The following is a 24,899-nucleotide window of genomic DNA, read 5'->3' as shown; positions in this document are numbered from 1 at the left end:
TCCCTGCCTTCCCTGGTCTGTGCTCTCTGTGCTCCCCGGTCTGTGCTCCCTGCCCTGATTCTTGCTTCCGGTCTGTGCTCCCTGCCTTCCCCGGTCTGTGTTCCCTGCCCTGGTTCTTGCTTCTGCTAACCCTTACTCTGGCCCTTTCTCCCACATGGCTTGTTGACTGTCCAGCTTCTAAACTGCCAAGTCCCTCCCGTGTCTCCCGGGCCCAAGACAGCCTGGCCCACGGTAGGTGCTTGGATGGGTTCACACAGCAGCCCACCCCATCACTCCTCTCCCGGCATGGGCCGCTTCCCCTTCATCTCTCTGCTTACACAGGGGAGACTTCAGCTGTCCTGGACGCTTCTCTGGACCCTGGTGCAGCTGTCCCCACCTTCACAATGGCAGCCTTCTCTGCCCTTGGCCTTCCTCCTGCTTGTCTGCTGCCGGCTTCCTTTCCCCTGAGTGCACACAGGGACACACTTGAGTGTGCACACACAACGCTCTTCTTCCCCGTCCAGCTGCCTGCCCACCCGCACATGACCCTTATGGCCTGAGGCTGCAGGGTCCCCATGTGCCCCCTGAGTCGGGGCTCCTCCTACAGTAGGAACCTCCCCTGAAGGCTCTCAGCATGGGGGTCTGTCTGGGCCTTGCCTGGGTCATGCAGCCCACTGAAGGGCTAGCTTCTTCCACATCTGTCTCTGAGATCCAACTCAATGTCCTTTAGCTGAGCCAAGCATAGTGGCATACACCATAGGAGGTGTTGGAGGGAGGATCATGTGTTCAAGCTCACCCTCATCTATGTAGAAAGTCTGAGACTAGCCTCGGCTACGTGAGACCGTCTAACACTGTGGTTCTCAACCTTCCACACACTGTGACATTTTAATACACACAGTTCCTCATGTTGTGATGACCCCAACCATAAAACTATTTTGTTGCCATTTTATAACTGTATTTTTGGAGATAGAGGTTTGGCAAAGGGGTTTCAACCTCATCTAAAACAAAATGGCTCCGTGGCTAAGAGCAATTAACACTCTTGCAAAGGACCTGGATTTGGTTCCTAGAACTCATCCAGTGGCTCATAATCCCCTGTGACTCCGGTTCCAGAGGATCTGTTGCTCTGTCTGGCCTCCATGTGTACCAAGCATCCATGCAGTGTACATATATACATACAGATCACACATACACATAAAATTAATCTTTTTTTAAATCCCCAAATCCCCTTAAGCCCTAAGTCTCTAGCCCTTTCTTCAATGCCTTTCAGATTTACATAAGTGAGTCACCCAGCCCTCCCTTTAACATCACTTGTGACAGTGAGCTGGGACACTTCCCCTGAGGCTCAGTTTCCCTTCTAGACAGCAGTGTTATGATGTGGGGAAGTTGCCCAGTGCCCATAATATGCATCACCCCAAGGATGATGTGATCAGGCCCCACAAATTCAGGAGGTGAAGTCCCTGGGGCTGGGAGACTGTTCTGTTAGTAAAGCCATCATGAACATGTTTCTTCCCCAGGACCCATATAAAAGGCCAGGTGTAGCAGCCCCTGCATCTCTCAAGCCCTGGAGAGACAGCAGCAAGAGGATTCTTGGGGATCACTAGCTGGGCAGCCTAGCTAATTGGGGGGGCTTCAGGTTTAGTGAGAGATGGCTTGAATACTAAGGTAGAGGCAAGCAAGATGGCTCAGCAGGTAAAGGCGCTTGCCGCCAAGTCTGATGTGATAGCCTGAGTTTGATCCCCAGCACCCACATAGTAGAAAGAGAGCCAACTCCTGCGAGTTGTCCTCTGGTCTCCACACATGTGCTGCACACATGCACCCCACAAATACACACATACACAAATAAATAAATGTAAAAAAAAATGTTGTCACCTGTTGGAGAGGGGAGTGTGAATGATTGAGGAAATTACAGGCTATTCCCCCACACTCACATATGCAAGTATACTTACATACATGCACACCATGAATACACATATACAAGTATACTTACATATACGCACACACACGAATACATATATATACAAGTATACTTACATACATACACGCACACACGAATATATATATACAAGTATACTTACATACATGCACACACATGAATACACATATACAAGTATACTTACAAACACGCACACACACGAATATATATATACAAGTATACTTACATAAATGCACACACATGAATACATACATATATACAAGTATACTTACACACATACACACGAATATATATATATATACAAGTATACTTACATACATGCACACACGTGAATACACATATACAAGTATACTTACATACATGCACACACGAATATATATATACAAGTATACTTACATGCACACACATGAATACACATATACAAGTATACTTATATACACGCACACACATGAATATATATATATAAGTATACTTACATATATGCACACACACGAATACATACATATATACAAGTATACTTACACACACACACGAATACATATATACAAGTATACTTACATACATGCACACACATAAATACATATATCCGTATGCACATACCACACACAAATAAGGACAAAGTGGAGTAAGCACAGGTGTGTGTCCTCGGTCCCCTGAGTTTGAGGTATGGGGGATCCAGGTCTGAGCCCTTGCTGTCCCTCAGCCTCGCTCAGTCCTGCACAGATTCCCTCGAACTGTAGAGACCACAACCAGGGCCACAACCCAGGAGCTTAAAGTGAGAGCTGCTTCTCCTCTGACATCCCAAATCAGCTGTCCCCAAGGGACTTCTCTTCCGGCCTCCTCCACTCTCCCTATCCCAGGCTCTCCATTCTCTGCCTCCCATCTCCTCGGCTCTCAGATCCAGGTGTCTGGGTCCAGATTTCCCCGTTGACAGCACTGGCCTACAGTTCCCCCTGACCCCGTATAAGATTCTCCTGATCACAGAAGCCAGGGTTCAGATAAGGTCACTCACTGTGCGGGTACCAGGAATGGAGAGTCACAATATGGCTCACGTTCACCCCCCACTGGTCACTGTCCTCCCTTCCAGAGCCACCCTCAGGCCTGACTTCAGTAGACCAAAGAAAGGCTTCAGTCCCCAAAGCCCACCACCTCCTGTTTTGTTTGCTGTTTGGAACAAGCAAGGTCTCCGGCGGCCCTTGAACTTGCAGGGGGCCGACTAGTCTCTCCGCGGATTCTGGGACCATAGCTGTGTGACTCCATACCTGCCCACTGGGTGTTAACTCTGCAAACAGGAGGCTAACTCATACCAGGCACATGGGAGGGAGGGGATGTTAGGTTAGGATCCAGACCACCTAACGGCAAGTCTTTTCTCAAGGAAGCACAGCGCCCTCTATGGGTCAAATCCATGAACACAATGATACAGGATGCTGGCTGCATCCTGAAGCAAGGGACTGTGGTGGATATTCTGCAGTCCACGTGCCTTCTACCCTGCCCACCAAGTCATTCATCTGTGTGGAATGTTTTGTGCTTATTGTCCTGAGTACTGAATCTGAGTCTATTTTCTATATAAATAAGGAAGAGGTTTTTTTGTGTGTGAGGGTTTTTCTTTTGTTTTTTGGGTTTTTTTTTTTTTTCTTTTTTGTAGTGGGTGATGGTTGGTTGGTTTGGGGTTTTTGGCAGAGTTATAATGTGCTCAAAGTGTCCCAGCATTAGATCTGACAGAAAAGCTGTTATAATTGAATGCAAAACTTTTCCAAGAGATTCCTTATTTCTGAAAATCCTGTCCCTGATGGCAGTGGCAACCGGTATTTGAATTGCAAATGCCACGCGCCCACCAGCCTGCGCTGGGAACCAGCAGCCTCCTTCCCAGCAGCCTCCTCAGGAATCTGTCTCCTTGCTGGCACCTGACTGCCACCCCATGTCTCCTTGACGGATGTCCTGGAGACGTTTCCGGTTGAAGCCTCCCTTTGTTATAAATCTCCCAGCTTTTATTTTTCTTGAAGATTGCTGTTCTAATGTTCTTTCAGCTTTGGGGGGTGACTGGCATAGGAAAGTTTTCTCAACCGTGAATTCCTTTGGGGAGGAAATACAGCAAACTCATTACTATAGGGAAGGGCCATTGGTGAGAGCAGCTCTGTTGTGTCACGGTCCCCGAGGACCACAGGGAGTGGCCTGTGGTTGGTGGATCCTCCAGTCATACTGTAAAGGCTCCTGTGGATTTTCTGTCCCCCCTGCTCCACCCTTCTGCACAAGTCTGCCGTTAAGAGAGGGCAGAGGGCTGGGAAGACAGGGCTGGGAAGACAGCTTAGTGCGGGAAGCTAACAAGGACCAGGCCAGATCCCCAGCATATCCTGGTAAAAGGCAGCACACGTGAATCCATCTGTAACGCTGTCTCCAAAAGAGAGGAAATCCCTGGAGCAAGCTGGTAAGACTGGTGAAGGCTGGGTTCATGTGAGAGACCCTACCTCAGTATATGAGGTGGAGAGTAACCCAGAAAGACGCCTGACATCAGCCTGTGTTCTAGAACACACACACACACACACACACACACACACACACCACATATACCACGTACTACACATGCACCAAAGGAATGCACACACACACACAAACACACCCCCCACACCATACACACTACACATACATCAAAGGAATGCACGCACACACACATAGCCCACACCACACACATACCACACATACCATACCATACCACATACACACACACACTTTACACCACACCCTACAAGAATGTGCACACACACTACACAGATCAAAAGAATGCACACACATACACACACACATAGCCCACACCACACACACACCCCACACCATACACACACTACACCACACATACACACCACAGGCATATACACCTTAAAAGGTAAGGGCCAACAATACAGCTCAGTTGGGAGAGCACTCGCCTAGCATGCGGGAAGCCATGTGGATGTTCAGTCCCCATCATGGCATAAAGGTGGGGGGGGGGTACACACCTGTAATCCAAACCCTCAGAAAGCTGAGGCAGGTTTGAGAGTTCAAGGCCAGTTTATCCTGATAGCGATCCCACAGGCCATAGAGCCTCTCCCTGATGCTAGCCTCCCTCCCAGCTAACGAGGTTTTCTGGAAATGAATGGACTCTGTCATTTGCTACAGCTGCCTGAGTCTGGCAGGGGAGGCTGAAGCCTGCATTCAGTTAGAAACTCAAGCAACCCCCTCCAGGTCCCCTGCACCCATTGCCTAGCCTTGGCCCGATGCCCTGGGGTCGTCCTCAACCCAAGCTCTCGCCATAGCAACAGTCCCTCCCACTAAGAACAAGCTGGTAGGAAAAAGGAGCGCAGATAGGGATAGGCTCAGCCCTGGTGAGCTGCCTGGCCCTTCTTTTCCCTGGTGATTAGCCAACCACCCCTGCTCCCCAAAGAGGACAACAGGGGATGCCTTGAAAAGCCAAATTCTGATTGAAACACCCCCCCACACACTGTTCTGAGTTCCTCAGATAAACCCACAGCTCCTTCTCTGACAGGCTCACCTGTTCACATGTCCTGCCTTCCGCTCTTCCGTTCTGCTCATGCGCAAGCCACCTGGCCCTCTCTGCCATAAGGTCCTTCCTGCTCTGGGACCTTAGTTCTTGCTTCTGTATAAAACACACTTCACCCACTCACCTGCTGTTGAGAACTTTCCAGATCCATCCCCACTCTTCCCTGGGGAGTCAGTTAACACTCCCTACCCGGTCCCGTTATACAAAGATGAGTACTTGAACACATGCCAGGCAGAGAAAAAAAACAGACATCCACCACAGAAACCTAGTGGTGGGGAGGCTGAGGATGTGTGGCTCAGTCAGCTGTGTGGAGGGCTCTGGATTTAGCCCTCGGCACCTCATAAACCAGGCATGCTGGCACATGCTGCAATCTCAGGATTCAGAAAGGAGAGGCAGGAGGATTGGGAGTTCAAGGTCATTCTTAGTGGCGCAGCTATTTCCAGACCAGACCAGGCTACAAGGGGCCCTGCCTCAAAAAAGGGAGGACGGGAAGGAAGGAAGGAAAGGAGGGTGGGAGGGAGGAAGGGAGGAAGCAGGCAGACAGGCAGGCAGCAGACGTCTCTCTTAACCAGGGAGACAGCTTTTCCGCAGCCTCTGACCCTCTGCTCCTTGGAACAGCATCACCACCATCTTCCTCTGCCTCCACTCACCTCTCACTTCAGAACACTCACATGCCAGCATCCAGAATGTAACCTAGTTGATTTAAGTTGATTTGTCCTGCGCTCTGGCGATTCACCATTCAAACACGAAGCGAACCCCACGGTAACTGTGAGAGCAGCGGCCTTAAGTGAAACAGACCTGACTGCGATTCTCAAAATCGCTTGGCCTAGCCTGAGCCTGTGGGACCCGGGAGGTTTATTTAACATACTTCCACCCCTGCCTCCTCAGCCCAGACAGTTTGTCTGCCAAGAGCCTGAAGACTTGAGGCCTGTGGCCTCTCCCGTGTATCAGCCAGAGCAGCCTGGACTTTGTCAAAGGCCGCCTTCCCTGTGGCTCTGTTCCCCAGATCCCCCAGCCTAGTAGGATTGTCTCTGCCGCTCAGACCCAGGAACCCCCACCCTCAACCCCAAAAGGCCATGGCAGCAGGTCAAAGTTACCCGGTTCAGAATGCTTCTAGAAGGTGCCAGGGGTGATCTGAACTCCTGGTTGGTATTTGTTAGCATGCAGGTGAAGCCATTATCCAAAATAGCTCCTGTAGGAAGCAGATGAACGGAGGTGTGCTTCCTTCCCGTAACGGCATAATTAGCAACCACTCGCACTCCGTAAGCCGCTGTAAGTTGTGGAAGGAGATGCGCAGAGTCACAAAGGAGGCCAGTTACATCGGAGTGTCTTAGGAACTGGCCTGTCTGCCTCCTGCCACATTTGTGTCCGGCCTGTGTCACTGATGGTGGTCAGGCCTGGTACCAGGAGTGATATTACCTGGGACAGGTAGATGTTACTGATGTCACTGGTGCCTTCGTCCAGGTCCTGTCAGTGCAATGTGTAGCCTTCCCTCAGGATAGTAGGGCATGGTAGTTATAGGTTAAAGAAAATAAACAAACATGAATTCTCCCACCCGAGTTCACAGACTGCCTGAATTCTGGCTCCAAACAGCAGATTAGGAAACTCTTCCTAGAGCTGGAGAGATGACTCAGTGTAGTTAAAGAGATGAGAGAGAGTCAGTTCCCAGAACCCAGGTCAGGCCAGCTCCAGAGGATCTGTCCTCTACCACAACACTACATTCATGTACACGTGCATGCATACACATATATGTATACACATACATACATGCATACACACATATACACATAACATATATACATACAAGTATCCATATATAAACATAATACACACATACATATACATACATATACATACAAATATCCACATACACAGAGACATATAGAAATATACAAATATATGCATATACATATGTATATACATACACATATATACATACAAATATTCATAGATACACACATAATAAATACATGCACACATACATATACACATATGTATACATACATGCATGCACATATATACATACAAATATACATATACATACGCATAATATACATATACATACATATGCACCCAGGCACACATCTATACATACACATACATACAAATGAAATAATTTTTTCTTTTAATCTTGAATGAGAAGAAACCCCTCCCTTGTTTGCAGTGGCATATGTGAATAAACACTTGGGAGGCTAAGAGAGGAGTATTTCAATATGGGGTTAGCCTGGGCTACATGGTAAGTCTGGTCTCCCAGAAAAGAACTCTCCCTATATATTAAACCCCATAGCCATCTTGTGCCACTAGAATGCTCAGCGGCCTGACTCCTCCCTCAACCCGTTTCCTTCCCCTTGAGCCCTGTCCCTGTGTCTTGCCCACCTCATGGCCACCTCAGTGAACAACCAGGGCACACTCAGCTTTACCACACCTGGTCTCCTTACTCCTCATCAGGCCTGCTCCTGCCACAGTGTCCCGGTAGATTCAGCAACCACGTCTCACATGATCAAGGCAAGAGGCCGGCTCAAAGCACCTGCAGGCTCCTGGTTAAGCCGGTGTGCACAGCCTCCATGCAGGCGTCTGTAGGGTCTCTCACCCCTTGGCTGCCCAACCACACCCCGCAGGTTTGGGGGCTTGCCCGGGGCTGTCATCCAGACACAGGATGCAGAAGAAACAGCACAGGAGCCTTCTCCTGCCCCGTGAGCTGATATTTGAGTTCATTCCCAGAGGTAAGAACAGAAACAAAAATTGTAAATTGCTGGCAGTACCACAAAGAAACTAAGTCATGAAGGAGGGGCCCCTCGGGGGCAACCCAGCAAACTTCTGGTAAAGCTGAAGAATCTTCCCAAAGCCTCTGCAGCAGAGAAGGTCTTCCCAGGAGAGACGACAGGGCAGTGGACAGGGGCAGAACAGGGCACTGCCAGGCTGGGGGCAGAGCTGGGAACAGGGTCAGTAACCGGTAGAAGACTGTTACGCAGGGGTCTGCCGGCTGACACGGACTCTGGGTTTTGTTTAGGTGTGACACGGAGCCGATGATGGGTTTTGCAAAGTGTGGTGGATCTAGACTGGTGGCTTGAAAGAGTGTCTCTGGCCGCTGTGGAGGAGGGAATGGAGGTCAGAGGCAGGAGGACTAAGGAGGGGACAGAGAAGCTGAGGGTCCTAGCCTGGACCTGTGCTATAGTCACAGCTGCCAGGCTCTTGACACGGTTTGGGGCCTGCCAAAGAGCTTCAAGACGTGGCCCTTCGGCCCACAGCGCTGGGTGAGGATGGGGGCAGATGGAGGCCATACTGAGACACCTGCTCAGTGTCAAATCAGTCAGTTTGCAGAGAAATAAGGGCATGAGACCAGAGAGTCCGTGAAACCAGCAAAACACTCACAGAGCAGCGACAGCTGGAGCGGGAAGCTGCCGTGTGGTGTGACGGCCCGTTCTGTTCCCTGGAGTCCTCGCGTGGGAAGCCAAGCAGTCTGGTTTTGGCAGGCTGGACTTTCCGTGTTCCGCCTCATTTGTCACTGACCTTCCCCATTCCCCTGGAGAATGTTGTTTATTGTCATTGGCTGGGCTCTCTATCACCAGTCTCTGCTAATAGGTAGATGTGTGTCTCTCTGGTCAGGCAGCCTGACAGTCCCTTCCGTGTCCCAGGAGTCTCTAGGCCAAGACCGGTTGCATCTGGTTTCAAACATTTTCAGTTATTTAAACACATACACACACACACATTAAAAGCATCGGGACCCTGATTTCTTTGGTGTTCTTCCCATGGACTTGACTGACTGTGGCCACACTGGTGACTGTCCCGTTGGCTAGACGCAGTCACCAAGGCAGAATAGAGGCCTCTTGCCTGAGGCTAGCTGGGCCTGCATGCTCTGAGTGGAAACCATGTCCCCCAGACTCTCGGGCCACACCATTCTTGACTGCAGGCCAGTGTGCATATTGGAAGATGTGTTTGTAATCCCCCTGGCCTCTACCTAACAGTGCCTGGAACATATGCCCATAGTGTGACAGACAAAACTTCATCAGTGTCCCCAGGAAGGTAGAGACACCCCTACTGCCTCCACTCGAGTTCATAGTGTTCTGCGCACAGGCTGCACTTGGCTGACATACACCCCCACCCCCACCCCTGAACCCCATTTCTGTCACGGTACTCTCACAGAGACTAAAATAGAAAGCCTTTGGGATTCTGGTTCGGTTTGGGTTGGGTTTTATTTTAGTTACTCTGTGTATGTGCAAGTCATAGCATGAAGGCAGAGGATGGGGGATGCCTCTCGCAGATGTCAACCCTCTACCACGTGGGTTCTGGAGACGGAGCTCAGGTCATTGAGTTAGAAGGAGATGTCTAACTCTCCCACTGAGCCATCCTTCCAGCCTGTAGAAAGCCTTTGGAATAAGGCACCTGCCCTTGTGCAGGGCATGCGCAGCATGAACACCTCAGTCAGATCAATCCGTCAGCCGCTGGCTCATCACGTACCCAGTCTTGGTAGGTACCCGCTGGGGCCACAGTGTCCAGACAGGCTTGTGCCCTCTGGACCTGCATCCTTGGTGGAAGGCAGAAACATATAGGAAAGTGGGTGCCTCAGAGAAACTGAAAAGAAGTGACCCCTGGGTGCAGAGGCAAAGGGGAAGGGAGGGACAACTTGAGTCAGATGTCACCCAGAGAAGGGGCTAGATGGCTAGTCTGTGAGAGGACAGAGGAGGCGTGAGTGTCTAAGACAGAGGGAGCAGCCCGTGCAAATGTCCTGGGGTGTTTAAGATGCTAGAAGTCTGAAGCCTGTGAACCAAGCACAAGCCACTATAGTGGAGTCAATGGGCTTGAATTCAGGGGGTCCTTCTGCCTGTTTGCGGACGACTGATTCTTCGAGGAGACAAGAGGGGAGGCTGAAGTATGGGGGTGAGTGGGTAAGGTGAGCGTGTGTTCTCTCCTCTCTCTCTCTCTCTGTGTGTGTGTGTGTGTGTGTGTGTGTGTGTGTGTCCCCTTCCTTCCCTCTGAAAGGTCTTGTATGCATTTGAGACAAGCATTCTACCAATGAGTTAAACCCCAGTCCCTAAACTTTTCTCTCTTTGTGGACTGTCTTACCCAGTGTGCTGGCATGGGCTCAGAAGAGCCACCAGCAGGGCTCTGGGGACTTGGGGACAGCTCCTGAACAAGGTTTCTTGGTCGCTTCTTAGGACGGAGCACCCTTTTCTGCTTTTAAGATCTCTCACCTCAAAGTGAGAATGGGTGGAGAATGACTTCCTAGGCTCCAGGGACACAGCAGGACACGTTGGCTGACAATAGGGACTTCGATGACTGAGGCCTGGAAGCTGTGGCCTGTGGCTCGGCCAGGATTACAAGAAAGGAGGCAAAGAAAGAGGAACCCGTGTAGATGTGGGAGTGAATTGACTTCACAGTATGGAAGGGACCGGCCCACGAAAATAAGTCTTTAATGAAATGTCAGCCGCATGCACACAGTGTGATCCAGCGGGTCCGCTCCGGAACACATTGACTCCTTCGCGGTTATTTACCAGTTTTGTTGAATGTTCGATGTGGGTGGAGGCTGTGTAAGGTGAGCCTGTGCCAAAATTGCTGTTGTCCTTGAAACAGCCCTGTTGACAACTCTACCCAGATGGCCAGGGACCAGGGAGGGAAGAACGGCCTGTACGCTGCGGGCTGAGCAAGCCCTCCAGGCAGGCCTGCAGGCTGAGCTAGCCCTCAGGCAGGCCTGCAGGCTGAGCTAGCCCTCCAGACAGGCCTGCGGGCTGAGCTAGCCCTCCAAGCAGGCCTGCAGCAGACTGCAGGATGTATCTGTCACCATCTCACCTTCTGTAGGTGGCTGGCTTCTTGCACAGCAATAAACCCTGGTGTTCAGCCATCACTGCCACAGGAAACAGTGGGGAAATGTCCTCTGCATGATGTTCTGCAAGGGGCTGGCAGGTCCAAGGTATAGATGTGGTCACTCTGCAGACGTGATCTTACCCATTCTGCCACATGCCTCCTGCAACACAGGGTAAAAGGGGACCACACACACACACACACAGACACAAACACACGCACACACACATGCGCGTGCACACACACACACCTGCACATACATGTGTGCATACATGCATACACCACACACAGTTGTCCTGAGATTTCTGTTGTCTCCTGCATTGCCCTCAGATCCACAGCGATGCCTCCCAGGCTCTCTGATCCCAGGCCTCCAGCCAGCTCATCTCTATCCCTGATCGCTGCAAGACACAGCTTTTTCAGACCACAAACACATTGTTATGAGGCCATTTGAGCTTGTTTCAGAGCTAGGAGAGATAACAGAAGGGCTTGGGCCTCCTGTCAGGCAGCGAATGGCTCCCCAGCAGCCCTTAACGCAGACAAGTGGAGCGAGACAGCCAGGAGGGGAGGCGCTTGCCGTGCACGCTGCCTGCACCAAATGTTAAGCAATGCGCAGGGCAGAGGGAAGGACTTGGGGGCTCGCAGGTGGTTTCCCACATCTGGCGTCAGTTAAACCAGGTGCTAACAGGCAAGATGAGGAGATTTTGGTTATGATGATATTTGTAACTTTAGGAACTTGGATCATGGTTTTAAGCAATATATACGAACAGTCAGCCTCTGTCTGAACAGGTTGTACCCCTGAATTCAGCCACCAAGGACTGGAAGCGTTCAGAACCAAGCGCATACGCGCTGGCTGAGTCTAGATTAGTTTTCTTGTCATGATATTCCAGAGTAGAGAGTGTAACTGCCCGCATAGCATTATGTTAAACTAAGTGGTATATGGAACCTGGGGACGGGCTCAAGTCACTCAGGCTCTGCGTGTGGACCTGTGGTCTGGAAAAGCTGTGTCTCGTGGTGATCGGGGACTGAAATGAGTTTGTGATATCCACAAGGCCCTGGAATCACTCCCCACGCGAGGAACCACTGTTAACAGGCACCCAGAGAGGGACATTACTGTCTCCATTGTAGATCAGGAGGTGTAAAGAGCCTAGCACAGCGTCTCAGATCTGTAATCCCAGCACTCAGGAGGCTGAGGCAGGAGGATCAAGTGTTCTAAGTCAACCTGGGCTACAGAGCAAGACCCTATTTGGGGAAGAAAGAATAAAAGATTTGCCAAGGGCACACAGCTTTCGCTGCTGCTGGGTTTCTGCATGTGTTCCTTTGATGTGAGGATTTGGGGGCTGATGGATTTGAAATTGTTATAGTTTTGGTTGGGTTTTTACATCATTTGTGTGTATGTGCACACCTGCATGTGTGTAGAGGTCAGAGGACACTTTTGGAAGTCTCTTCTCTCCTACCACATGGATCCCAGGGACCGAGCTCAGGTGTCAACTTGGCGACAAATCTTTTTACCCATGGCGATGTCTTACCTGTCCTGTTTGGAGTTTTGGGGGTTTTTACCGGGCCGTGTCACTTCCTTGGGGCAGGGGTCTACAGTTTGCAGGACACCTCCACAGACCCTACCGTCTGTAAGCTGTGCCTGGATGCCTGTGTCATGGATGTTCGTCCTTTTTGGTCCCGCCCACTTTTCTTCACTGATGTCGTTTAGGATTGCCTTCAGCTAAGGTCCTCCAGCTACCAGTGGCCTCTCAGGAACGGTGACACCCCTGTACGTTTCTTGTGTCTGCTGCATCTCCCTAGAGTCCTCTCTCTGTCACCGAGCTCACTCTGGTGACTACCTTATAGAACATGTGACTGCTCTGTCACAGGGTGCCTGAGGCAACACCACTACCCCACCCTGCCGTCCACTCTGGGACTGAATGGTTTGTGTAGCAATGTGTCACCTGCAGACCGTGCAGGAAGGCACACACTTGACCCTTGATCCTGATGTCCCGTCCACACAGTTTGCCCTTTACACAATCCGTTTATGCCTTGTGGTGACAAGCTGCACCTCATAGTGGAAGGCATTTGTAAATAAACTATGGTGGTTGATGCTTGCGCATCTTTTCCAGAGCCAGGAATTGTAGGCCGCAGTCAGGACGGGGTGTGCACATCTCTTCTTCACAGTAAGTGTAGGGCCTGGACCTGGCTCACAGGATCTGCTATGCACCCATTCAGCAGATATTGGTCCAGCCCGGCTTCCTGGAGACAGGCATCAGCTTACACGTTGTCTCTGGCTTTTCCTGACCTGCCGTGGTCTTAATCCACTGCCAAAATGTTCTCCCCAGCACCAGCCCCCAACCCCCTCCTTCATGGGCCATCTCAGCCACCACCACTCCAAGAGTACAAGTTCCCAGCTCCAGCTATGATCCGGGCAGCGCTTCTCCTCTTGGCTCTCACTCCAGCTCTCACGTGCGCTCGCTCTCTCTCTCTCTCTCTCTCTCTCTCTCTCTCTCTCTCTCTCTCTTGGCTGCAACTTCCAGCCCCCGGCCCACGCTAATCTGTTTCCCCCACCTCTACTGGTGCCGGAATAACCATTTTAAAAACTGCCCTCGGGAAATCTAATCAAATGAGAGCAAAATCTAATTTGGCACTAAAAGCCTCTGACTGAAGCCCTGATTTCTAGAGCTTTGTGGAGCCTGGATGATAATATCTTTCTGGGTTTCTTATGGGTTCAGGACTGGGGAGAAGAGCAGGGGAGAGAACCCTGATATCCCTGGTACAGAGGATGATTGGGCAGGGAAGAGCACGGTCCCCTGAGCCAGCTGGTGTGGCCAAGCACTGAGCATACTAGCATTACAAAGACCTTGGCCTCAACCTTTGGGGATCCCCAGCTGAGGACCCAGAAGAGCTGGGGAGGAACCCAGTGCCACTGTGGTGGTTCAGCCAGTTTTCTCTGGTTCTCTCTCTTATCTGTACAGTGAGGAGCTGATTCATACTTCCTGAGCAAGCTGTGGTCCTGGGTTCTATTTAGGGCATGCCAAAGGCTGTGAACGTGTCCCTTCAGGCCTGTCACCAGCAGTCCACTTGGCTAACACAGGCTGCAAGTTCCCATGGTTACTAAAACAGCGCCACCTGCTGGGAGTCATGTTCAAACACCTGCACCTGTGGGACACATTTTAGACTCAAATCCTACCACCACCTCAAGGGAGTGCAATCTGTAGGTGACAAACCAACACTGGGAGTATATGACAAAGGCTGCTGAGTGGAGCAGAAGCATACAGGCTCTGGGGCTATTACCACACATTGGCAATTCCATATGCTGTCACTGTGGTTTTTATTGACAGCTGGCTCTGTTTCTTATTTGTGCTTCAGTGGCTTCAAAAGGGAAACTTTTCCACCCCCATACATATATACTTTTTACATTTTAATTTTATTTTTAATTTTAATATATTTTTAAAATTTTATTTACAACATATATGTAAATGTGAGGATATGCTATGTGTAATTGCCCACCATAGCCATAAGAGGGCACCAGATTCCCCTGGAGTGGTAGTTGTGTGCAATTGCGAGCCATCCAGCTTGGGTACTGGGAAGCAAACCTGGGTCCTCTGGAAGAGCAGCAGCATCTCACCATCTAGCATCTCTCCAAACCCCCTCTAGTATTCCAGGAGGAGGAGTGATGGTATTCTATTTACTTTCTTCCTTGAAGTTCTGAGCCAGTACAGAAAGAATGGTAACAAGGTCGGGAGCCAACCTGGGTCTGGGAAAGCCACTGTGGAAGGGCCTGGCTTCTTCCTGATGGCATGTGGACTTTCTGGCCACGTTCTAAGCTCCAGGTGAAGTACACACACACACACACACACACACACAGAGAGAGAGAGAGAGAGAGAGAGAGAGAGAGAGAGAGAGAGAGAGAGAGAGAGAGAGAGAGGAGTGAACCTCGGTGTCCCCGTCTGGAAGTAGAGGACTGGGGTGTGACCTCTGTGCAGAATAGTCTGTCCCTCCATTCCCTAGGGAGAAGCTCCGGGTCTCCCCTCCTGGTTAAGTATGGATTGCTGTGGTTTTATTAATGGCAGGCGTCATTGTTGACCAGTACAGACACAGAAGGCCACCAAGGCCACTGGCGGGACCTCTGTTTCTGCAAGAAATAAAGCAGCCGTGTGGTGCTAAAAGCCCCCAGGCCTCTTCAATCTCATCCCCTCCCTGCACCCACATCTACCAGCACTGTAGATTTCTTCTGCCCGGCTTTGGAATTTCTTTAAATTAGATCATTTAAAAACATCACTGGAAGGGACACCTTAAGATTTCTTTAGAGTTTGCCAGCCCAGAGTTGATGGCGGGAACCAAACTTGGGTTCTCTGTAAGAACAGTGTGTGTGCTCTGACCTCTGAACCATCTCCAGCTCTGGGAAGAGTCTGACAGGATGTATCTCTCTCTGGTCTATGCCTCATACCGTTAACATGCACCCACACGCTTAAATGTAGTGCAACCTTGTGTCATTTTTTATTATATAAACATATTCGATTTCATCCACACATCTTCCCGCTAATGAACTTGTTTCTATTTGCTTTCTGAGTATACTACTGTCAGTTGGCCCTGGATGACTTTTGATGAACATGCTCTTCTTTGGAGTAAATACTCAAGTTTCAAACTGCTGGATCAGAGCCCATGTTCAAGTTTGACAGAGAATACCAAAGAGATTCCAAAGCGTTGGGCCAGTTGGCACACCCCCAGCTATTTTCAAGAACCTCAGTTGCTCCCCATCTCATCTACTTTTGGGGTGCTGTCAATTTATCTGGGACTCGGGGAATACAAACTCTAGAGCACCCATCAGCCTGAACAAGGTTATCTTAGTCACTGTCCCACGTCTGTGGAGAGACACCGTGACCAAGGTAACTCTTAGAAAGCATTTAATTGGGCTGGCTTGCAGTTTCAGAGGCTAGTCCATGATCATCATGGCGGGGAGCATGGCAGCAAGCAGGCAGACATGGTGCTGGAGAAGGAGCTGAGATCTACGTCATGATCCTTGGGCAGCGGGCATAGGGGATGAGACGCCTGGCGTGGACTGTTGAAACCTCAAGCCCACTTCCAGCAGCAGACCTCCTCTGACAAGGGCACAGCTTCTAATCTTTCCAAACAGTTCACCAGCTGGACACTAAGCATGCAAATATACTAGCCTATGGTGGCTGTTCTCATTCAAACCTGCTTTAAAAAGGGACCAGCTCTCTTCTCACTGACCAACAGCGGCAGAAACAACCTGTTTGCTTCCAGGGTCCAGGGCTTAATCATCCATAGGAATCACTGACTTGTTTGTTTATTTGTTTGTTTGTTTGTTCAAAGCAGGCTGTAGCCCTGGCTGTCATAGAACTAGCTCTTGTAGACCAGGCTGGCCTTGAACTCAGACATTCACCTGCCTCTCTTTCCCAAGTGCTAGGATTCATGTTGCATATATCCACCGCCTGGCTTGATATCTTAATTTTTAAAGGACGTATTACCTACTGTAATTATTTTAGTATTTCTGTAGTATTCAAATCCCTTGTTTCTTCCCTGTAATCCTACTATAGACTTTTAATTCGTGCACGCACACGTTTGTGAGGAGGGGCCCTGGGCTCCCCTTCTTGCCCAGCCTTACTATAGACTCTTAACTCGTGCACGCATACATTTGTGAGGAGGCCTGGGCTCCCCTTCTTGCCTGGCCTTACTATAGACTTTTAATTCGTGCACGCACACATTTGTGAGGGGGGCCCTGGGCTCCCCTTTTTGCCAAAGGGCAGAGGAGTGTGTTGTTCTCTGGCTGTGAACACTCGAGTCAGTCAGCATCACTGAGTGATGCCAAGGGCAGGTCTGGCTGCTCTCTCACTCACCTCTGATCCCTGATCTCTTCCAGCTTTCTTCGGAAAATACCTCAATGAGTACAATGGCTCCTACGTGCCACCTGGCTGGAAGGAGTGGGTCGGGCTCCTGAAGAACTCCCGGTTTTATAACTACACACTCTGCCGGAATGGGGTGAAGGAGAAACATGGCTCGGACTACTCCACAGTAAGCTGTGCACCCCCAGCTCCCCACCACCACTGCCACCTGAGCCAGGGAAAGTGTGGGGGGGTACCCTGCTCTTAGCTCACCCCCTGGCCTTGGAGAGGACACTGGAGCCTAATTAGATGTGTGGGCTTGAACATCCTCCAGTGCTGCTTCTCGGGTTTTGTATCTCTCTCTAGAGTTAACGCAGATACCACCCCTGAAAGAGGGCCCTTCACTGTTTCAGCTAAATAATGTCCCCAAGCCCAGTTTCTAGAGTCTGAACTCCAACACTCAACAGTGACACAGAACTCCTTAACTTCTCTGTGCCTTCATTTCTAAGGAGGGATTGTTGCCATGGCCATTCTTGGCGGACCATAAACACTCAATTGTGTTATCATTATTCTTTTGCTGCCCCTCCTGCCATGTTCCTGACTCTCTCCTGCTCTCTTTTCCTCCACCAAACCTCAAGTCTTTTTTTTTCCCCCCCAGTATTTCGAGACAGGGTTTCTCTGTGTCTCTGTGTATCCCTGGCTGTCCTGGAACTCACTCTGTAGACCAGGCTGGCCTCGAACTCAGAAATCCGCCTGCCACTGCCTCCCAAGTGCTGGGATTAAAGGCATGCGCCACTACCACCTGACCCAAACCTCTAGTCTTGTTTCTTTTCTGTTGGTGTGATACCCTGACAAAAGCAATGACCGAATGCTTCGGCCGGCCGTTGGGTTCCCCTCTCCATCTTTTCAGGCCAGGATCCCAGCCAAGTGAATGAAGCCACCCACAGTGGGCAAGTTTTCCCACCTCATTTAAAGCAGTGAGGATAATCCCCTCCAGAGAAGTGACCAAGTCTGTCTCCTAGGTGATCCTGGATCTTGTAAAGGCTACCGTCATGGTAGCCATGTGCTTCTCTGCTGTCTCTCCTGCTGTCACCTCCTTAAGGGCAGTGACCATGGTCATACACCTGTCCCTGATGCCTAGCAAAGTGTGTGGCACCTAGGGAACATTCAGTGTAAATCTCCCAGTCCTCACATCCTCCCATCTCTCCCGCCCCAGGATTACCTCACGGATCTCATCACCAATGACAGTGTGAGCTTCTTCCGAACATCCAAGAAGATGTACCCACACAGGCCTGTGCTCATGGTCATCAGCCACGCAGCTCCCCACGGCCCCGAGGACTCAGCGCCCCAGTACTCACGCCTCTTCCCCAATGCGTCCCAGCACATGTAAGCCTCAGCCTCGATGTGGCAGAGTCACCGCCACTGGGGGCGGGAGGGTCGGGGCTTAGGGACAACGGGACATTAGTAATGCAGTTGAACCTTCCTTATAACCCTCCTGGTTAAAGGACCCAAAAGCTACTACCATGCCAGAGCTTGAGAGGTCAGCACAGGAGGGTCAAGAGTGCAAGGCCAGCCTCAGCTACATAGACAGTTGAGGCTAGCCTGGGCTACATGAGACCCTGTCTCAAAAAACAGACATCAAGAGCAGGTAAGGGGGAGGCTACCTGGAGAGATAGCTCAGTCATTAAGGCACACAAAGATCCTGGAAGTCTGGTTGTTTATCAGTTGTGGCTCTGGGACACAGACCAGCCAACCTGGCCCTAGCCCGTAGCAGATGCCTCCTGGTTTGTATCCACATCCTCACACTCAGAGGATCTGCATGGCCATGCTGTGAGCCTGTGTTATAACTTGCGTTTAAACCGGCTCTTCTCGAGCAGAGCCTGAACTCTTCTGGATGCTGTGACAAAATGCCTGAGAGGAGGGACTTAGGAAAGAGTGGCTTTTCTTCCCAGTTCAAGGGTCCAGCCCATGATGTCTGGGAGGGCATGGTGGCCAGAGCAGGAGGCAGCCGGTCACACTGCATCTAGGTCAGGACACAGAGATGAACACCAGCACTTTTATCCATCCAGGACCCCAGTCTAGGGGATGGTAGTTCCCACATTTGGGCAGGTTCCTACCTCTTAATTAAATCTCTCTAGAAACACCCTCACAGTTCCTGGGTGCCAACAAACACTATCATTGGGTCCACAGCTCTACCAGCTACTGGCCATGGCAAGCCTCAGATCTCCATGGTGACCCTGGTGTACCAGTTCTCTGTCGCCGCATAGCAGCAAATGACTCCAAGGTTTAGCACCATTAACTAGCAAGCACACATCAGCTCATAACCCCGTGCTGGGAGCCTGGGTCAGTGAGCTGAGGACCTGACCCAGATCTTAGTTTTTGTTGTGTGGGCCTCGCCATACTGAGATGCAAGAAGGGAAAGAGGCAAAGATGGAAGCCACCATCCCTTCTAAATGCACAGGGCACACATCCCTCTGTGCCATCAAAGACGCCTGCATGGGAGCATGAAGAGCAAAGGAGGGTCATTGGGGCCACCTTGGATGCTGTCTCAGTGTTCCCATCTTACAGATAGGGAAACACAGAGATCACCCAGCCACAATTCCCCAGAACCTGGATTCAAACCCAGCTACCTCCAGGCTTCTCACCTCACCGGCCCAGCCCCCAAATCCTCCACCCAATTAGCCAGTACGGCTTTCTGGAAAGTATTCTGGCTTTTCTCAGCCTCAGAGTGTACCTCAGACTCAGCAGTGACACTCAGCAGCTCTTGCTGTGACATTCTGGGGTAGCAAGGACAGGGTAATTTGGACTCCGCCTTAATATCCAGGGTGTTTAATTTTCATTACGGTCAGAATGCGCCACCCCCCTCCTCCCCGAGCTTAGCTCTAATGACTTCCTGACAGTGTGCCGCCCTCGGAGGGATTACAGGGTATGTAGCCTTCTGATCCCCGGGCTTCAGGGAGGAGCTGACAGGAGATGATGAACTGCATTTGGGGGGCAGCAGGCTACCCTCACCCTGAGAGCCCCAGACAGCGCCTGTCTGCCCGGCTACCCTCACCCGCTGCCCTCTATCTTCTTTCCCAGTGAGGGAGGCCAGCAGTACTCCCTCCTGGGCCAAGTTCCTACCCGAGGGGTGGGACCTGTGACACTGCTTGCTCCTGCATTGTCCCCTTGAAGTGAAATTACAGACTCTGAGAATGAATAGCAAGAGGCTCGCTTGCCCAGAGACTTTCCAGGGCACTACGGTGACTCTGGGAGGCCCTTGCCCCTGGAAGACAGCAGCTCCTAACAGTTCTGCAGAAGGGTAACTATGATCCAGGAGAGGAGAAGAGGACAGGGTTCTGCATGGATGGTGGCGTGCAGGGCCTTCAGGTGGGCATCCCCCATTCACCAAGCCAGCCTGATCCCCGCTCCTGGAGCAGACTTCGTGCTGTGACAAGCATTGCTCAGCTCCCACCAGCCCTGCTCACTTCTCTCAGTCCTCCCAGGACCCTCCTCCCCCCACACCCACCCCATGCCACACACATGTAGACACGCTTCCAGATGCTGAAATACAGACACGCAGGAACACGGGGCACACAGCACATACACACAGGCACATAAACATACATGTTCATACACATACAGATATACATATATAAATGTACCATACACATGCAGACCCATACAACAGGCACAAAAGATACTCACACAGAGACAAACATAGGTAAACACAGTCAGACACACACCAAAACAACCACATGCAAACATTCAAATATGCACAGGCCATACACACAAAGACATACAGACACACACATGACTAGGTGAACATTACAGGTACAAAAGCTCACAGACCCACACAGGCATGTGCACATACACCGGCCAGCCCTCAGAACATCTTCTAGCACATGACATCTGGGAGCAAGCCCTCCCAAGATCTGCGAAGACAGGGTTTGTGATGACTTCATAGCCTGCTGCTCTGAGGCGCATGGTAGAAGGGGTCCCACTGGCCCATATGAAGGAAGTCACCTCTGGGCACTACCACGGGTAAGGAAGGGGATGGCCAACTCCAGGCTCTTTTAGGGACACCCACGCATTCGTCAGGTATTTGAGGAGCCCAGCCTGGGCCAGGTGACTAGCTGGCTGGCCCAGGTCCTGAGTTAGGACCCAGCTCTCTAGCTTCTGGTTCCATAGTCTCCCAGAGTGGAAGGCTGGTGAGAGTCACTCACTGGCTCCCTGGCCACCCTCGCTACCCTCCACACAAGAGGCAACCAGATGGGACCTCTAGTGAAGTCAGGGATAGCCATTGCATCCTGGAGTCTAAGCTGGGTCACAGGAAGTGACTTCCTCATAGTCCCGCTGACAGTGCGGCTCTGCCACCACCCAGGCAGCCCCTTCTAGCGCCCTGAGACAAGAAGGCTTGTTTCTAAGAATGTTCTACACGCGGGTCATGCCCTGGGCCAGCAGCGCAAGCAGGACACAGGCATTTCTCATAATCAAAGAACATGGAGCTGGGAAGGATTTAGCAGCAGGAGGTTGCCAGGAGCTGGGGAGCCTTGAGGTCCTGGCTTCCTCAAAGCACTCAGTAGCAGTTTCCTATCTGTCAGACTGCTGCAAGCTGCCATGGTGCCATCTCTGTACAAGACCTTTTGACATGTGACAGAGTACTGGGGTCCCTAGGCAGGGCCAGTGGCCAAGCCAGTGCCAGAGAGAGCACTGGCTGTTCTGACAAGAAAACCCACCCCACCCCACCCCCGCCTCACTCAGCCTCCCATCCCCCTCCCGACTCTGCTCTCATTAGCCTGTCTCAAGCAAGAAACAACCCTTGGCTGTAATTTCAGCTTACTGGGGTAGGGATGGGATCAGAAGGGCCCGGTGCTCATGTTTTGAGACCCAGTGGATGGTGGAGCGATGCCCTCTTCTGGTGGGTTAGGTTCAGATTTACAATTTGTGGATTTTTTTTGGTTTTGTTTTGGTTTTTTGGTTTTCCCCAGAGAAGGTCTCACTGTGTCCAAGCAGGCTTTGAACTCCTGATCTTCCCAACATAGTTCAAAGAGCGATTCCAATCACAACTGGGAGAATAATTGTGACAAAGAATCAAAGGCATGTTTTGTGTCCCAAAGGTGGACATTCTCGGAGTGTGTGGGCCCTGAGTGCACAGCGGTCACATACTTAATTTTACATCTACTTCTTGTTTTCTCAAACCAAGACTTAATGCAAAGAGCTCACCTACCTGTGATCCTCCCTTCTCCAGAGTGACATCCCCGTGTGTGCCCCAGGCCTGGGAAATCAATAAGATGGTGTGCAGGCAGGGAGCTTGGCCTCGAGTTCTGGGCCTGAGAAGGCTCTCAGCTGGAGAAGGGCCGAGGAATGAACTCCAGAAAGTTCTCAGAGAAAGACTCATGCCAAGCTGCTGGCTTCCTGCACCTAGGGACTCATGTCCATTTAAGGTGGCTCCCTCCCATTTACCCCTTAGGCCAGTCCACTTGCCCCCCCTCCCAACTGGAGCAAGCTGTCTGTCTGTCCATGGCACTTTTCTTGACTGCCTGTGTTTGCCACCAGCACCCCGAGTTACAACTATGCACCCAACCCAGACAAGCATTGGATCATGCGCTACACGGGACCCATGAAGCCCATTCACATGGAATTCACCAACATGCTACAGCGCAAACGCCTTCAGACCCTCATGTCTGTGGACGACTCCATGGAGACGGTAGGCCCCGCCCCTCACCACCCTCCACCCCACCCCTACTCCCTACCCCCCACCCCGCCCCCTCCCCCCTGGGAAGCCTCTGTCCTAATCTGAAAACCTAAATCAAAGAGCCAAATACTATGTCAACTTGGAAAAGGGGCTTGGAGCAATCCAGAGGGAAGGAAGGCTCTGACTCCTGAACTTTTCCCATGAACCTATGCTTTTCTTACTTTAAAGAAAAAAAAACATGGAATAGGGTCTCATTCAGTATAACTCAGGGAGGCTAAACTGGCCTCTGACCCATGGGTAGTCTCTTTTCTCGGCCTTCTGAGTTCTGGAATTACATACAAAAGCCACCATGCTTGGCTTCTTCTGTTTCTTTAAAAAAAAAAAAATTAAACAAACAACAATAACAAAAACCCACCCAAAATTTCAGTAGCTTTATTGAGCTCTACCTCGTACACTCAGTTAAAGTGTACAACGCAATGGGTGTTTGGGTTGTGTGTCTACGACAGTCTCCTGGATCCCAAACTGGCCTAGCACTCACATCTGACTGAGGGTAACCTTGAATTCCTGATCCTGCTGCTGCCAGCTCCCACAGTCTAAGATTTCACACATGTGTGCCACATGGTTTATCTGCTGTTGGGGATTGAACTCAGAGCCTCGATCGCACTGGGCAAGCGCTCTAACCAGCTAAACCACAGGCACAGCCCTCACTGACATTGGCGAAGCCACGGGTCCAGCCCCTCACTGACTGGCACTCACTCGAGTTCTACAACCATTACGTCGAGTTTGACATCATTACCCCTCCCTCCAGGGGAAAAAACACCTTCCTTTTTTTTTCATCAAAGCACAGTTTTCAAAACTCACCCATAGTGAAGCCTGTGTGAGAATCTCCAGGACACACAGGCTAGGGAAAAATCTAACTCCCAAAAGCTGTCTTCTGACTTTCACACACATGATAGAATGTACTGCACACACACACACACACACACACCTCTCATATATTAAGAAGTCATATTCTACTGTGTGGCTGATAGCTTACTCAAAAGGGATCCATAGCTATCTGAATTTAAATCAAAATACTATAAAATTCAAATCCCATTCCTGGGCCACACTAGACATAGCTCGTGTGCTCTCTAGCCACACTGGCCAGTTGCAGACAGTTACACAGGGTTCTACCCTGGCCGTATCTAGCTTCTTTCCTTCCTTCCTTCCTTCGTGCATTCATTCATTCATCCATTCATCCAAGGTCATTTATTAAGGGTCAGTGCAAGTGGGACACAGCTGCCAGCTGCCAGAGAGCAAAATACAGAGACCCCCTACACACACAGCAAGACCCCCTTCCCCGTGGGAACTAGCCACAGACAAGGGACAGATATTAACAAGTATAAAGAATAGTGTAGGAGAGTGGCCTCACAAACGGTCCAGTCCCAGAGGCCTTGCAGAGAAGTGCATTTGCCCCAGACATGGATGAGATGGGAGGTGTGCTGAGAGTGGAGGTCTCCAGTTCCTAGCCACCTCAGCTCTGGCCTCTGTTGCAGATCTATGACATGCTGGTGGAGACGGGGGAGCTGGACAACACGTATATCGTGTACACCGCCGACCACGGCTACCACATTGGCCAGTTCGGTCTGGTGAAGGGCAAGTCCATGCCCTACGAGTTCGACATCAGGGTCCCGTTCTATGTGAGGGGCCCCAACGTGGAAGCTGGCTCTCTGTAAGTGTGCCTCCCGCACCTGTACCCCAGGTCCCAGGCTTACAGGGAGACCTTGGACTGCGCACTTCTAGGACAGTGGAACCAGCCATTTTGTCGGCCAGGGTGGGCTCCGAGGAGTTTTATACCCTTCTTCTGAGGCAGAAGCCAGGAGCTATGAACTCCCATGAAAAACAGCGAGGTGGGGTTCTGGGCCAGGAAATGCCAGAGCCTGGGTGTTGCCAGCGCGTGGGACAGGGCTCTGATTTCCACCCCGTCTGGGCAGCCACTGGTCTGGTGGCAGTTGAGGAAGAGATCTCAGACTTGGGCAGCCGTTGTCAGCAGGGTCCGCTCCTGTGGCAACACCGAACAAACTATCTGCCTTCTGTTCCTTCCTCAAGGACCACGTGGCCCATGGTCTCGGCCGTTCTCCTCCGCCTAACCTTTGAGGTGGCAAGCTGAAG

General features: G+C 50.9%; 1 protein-coding gene across 3 annotated transcripts in view; it reads left to right on the top strand.

The window, feature by feature from the left end:
- Sulf2 (sulfatase 2) overlaps positions 1-24,899 on the top strand; it is an 83,616-nt gene that overhangs the window by 48,018 nt on the left and 10,699 nt on the right. For all 3 annotated transcript variants that reach the window (XM_031372799.1, XM_031372801.1, XM_031372800.1), the window contains exons 4-7: positions 17,110-17,261; positions 18,288-18,457; positions 22,610-22,760; positions 24,284-24,459. In XM_031372799.1, the coding sequence (XP_031228659.1) occupies positions 17,110-17,261; positions 18,288-18,457; positions 22,610-22,760; positions 24,284-24,459 (649 nt within the window). The remainder of the gene's footprint in view (positions 1-17,109; positions 17,262-18,287; positions 18,458-22,609; positions 22,761-24,283; positions 24,460-24,899) is intronic.

The sequence above is a fragment of the Mastomys coucha genome, unplaced genomic scaffold, assembly GCF_008632895.1.
Source record: "Mastomys coucha isolate ucsf_1 unplaced genomic scaffold, UCSF_Mcou_1 pScaffold15, whole genome shotgun sequence".
Taxonomy (NCBI): Eukaryota; Metazoa; Chordata; class Mammalia; order Rodentia; family Muridae; genus Mastomys; species Mastomys coucha.
This window is presented reverse-complemented; position numbering and strand designations above follow the sequence as displayed.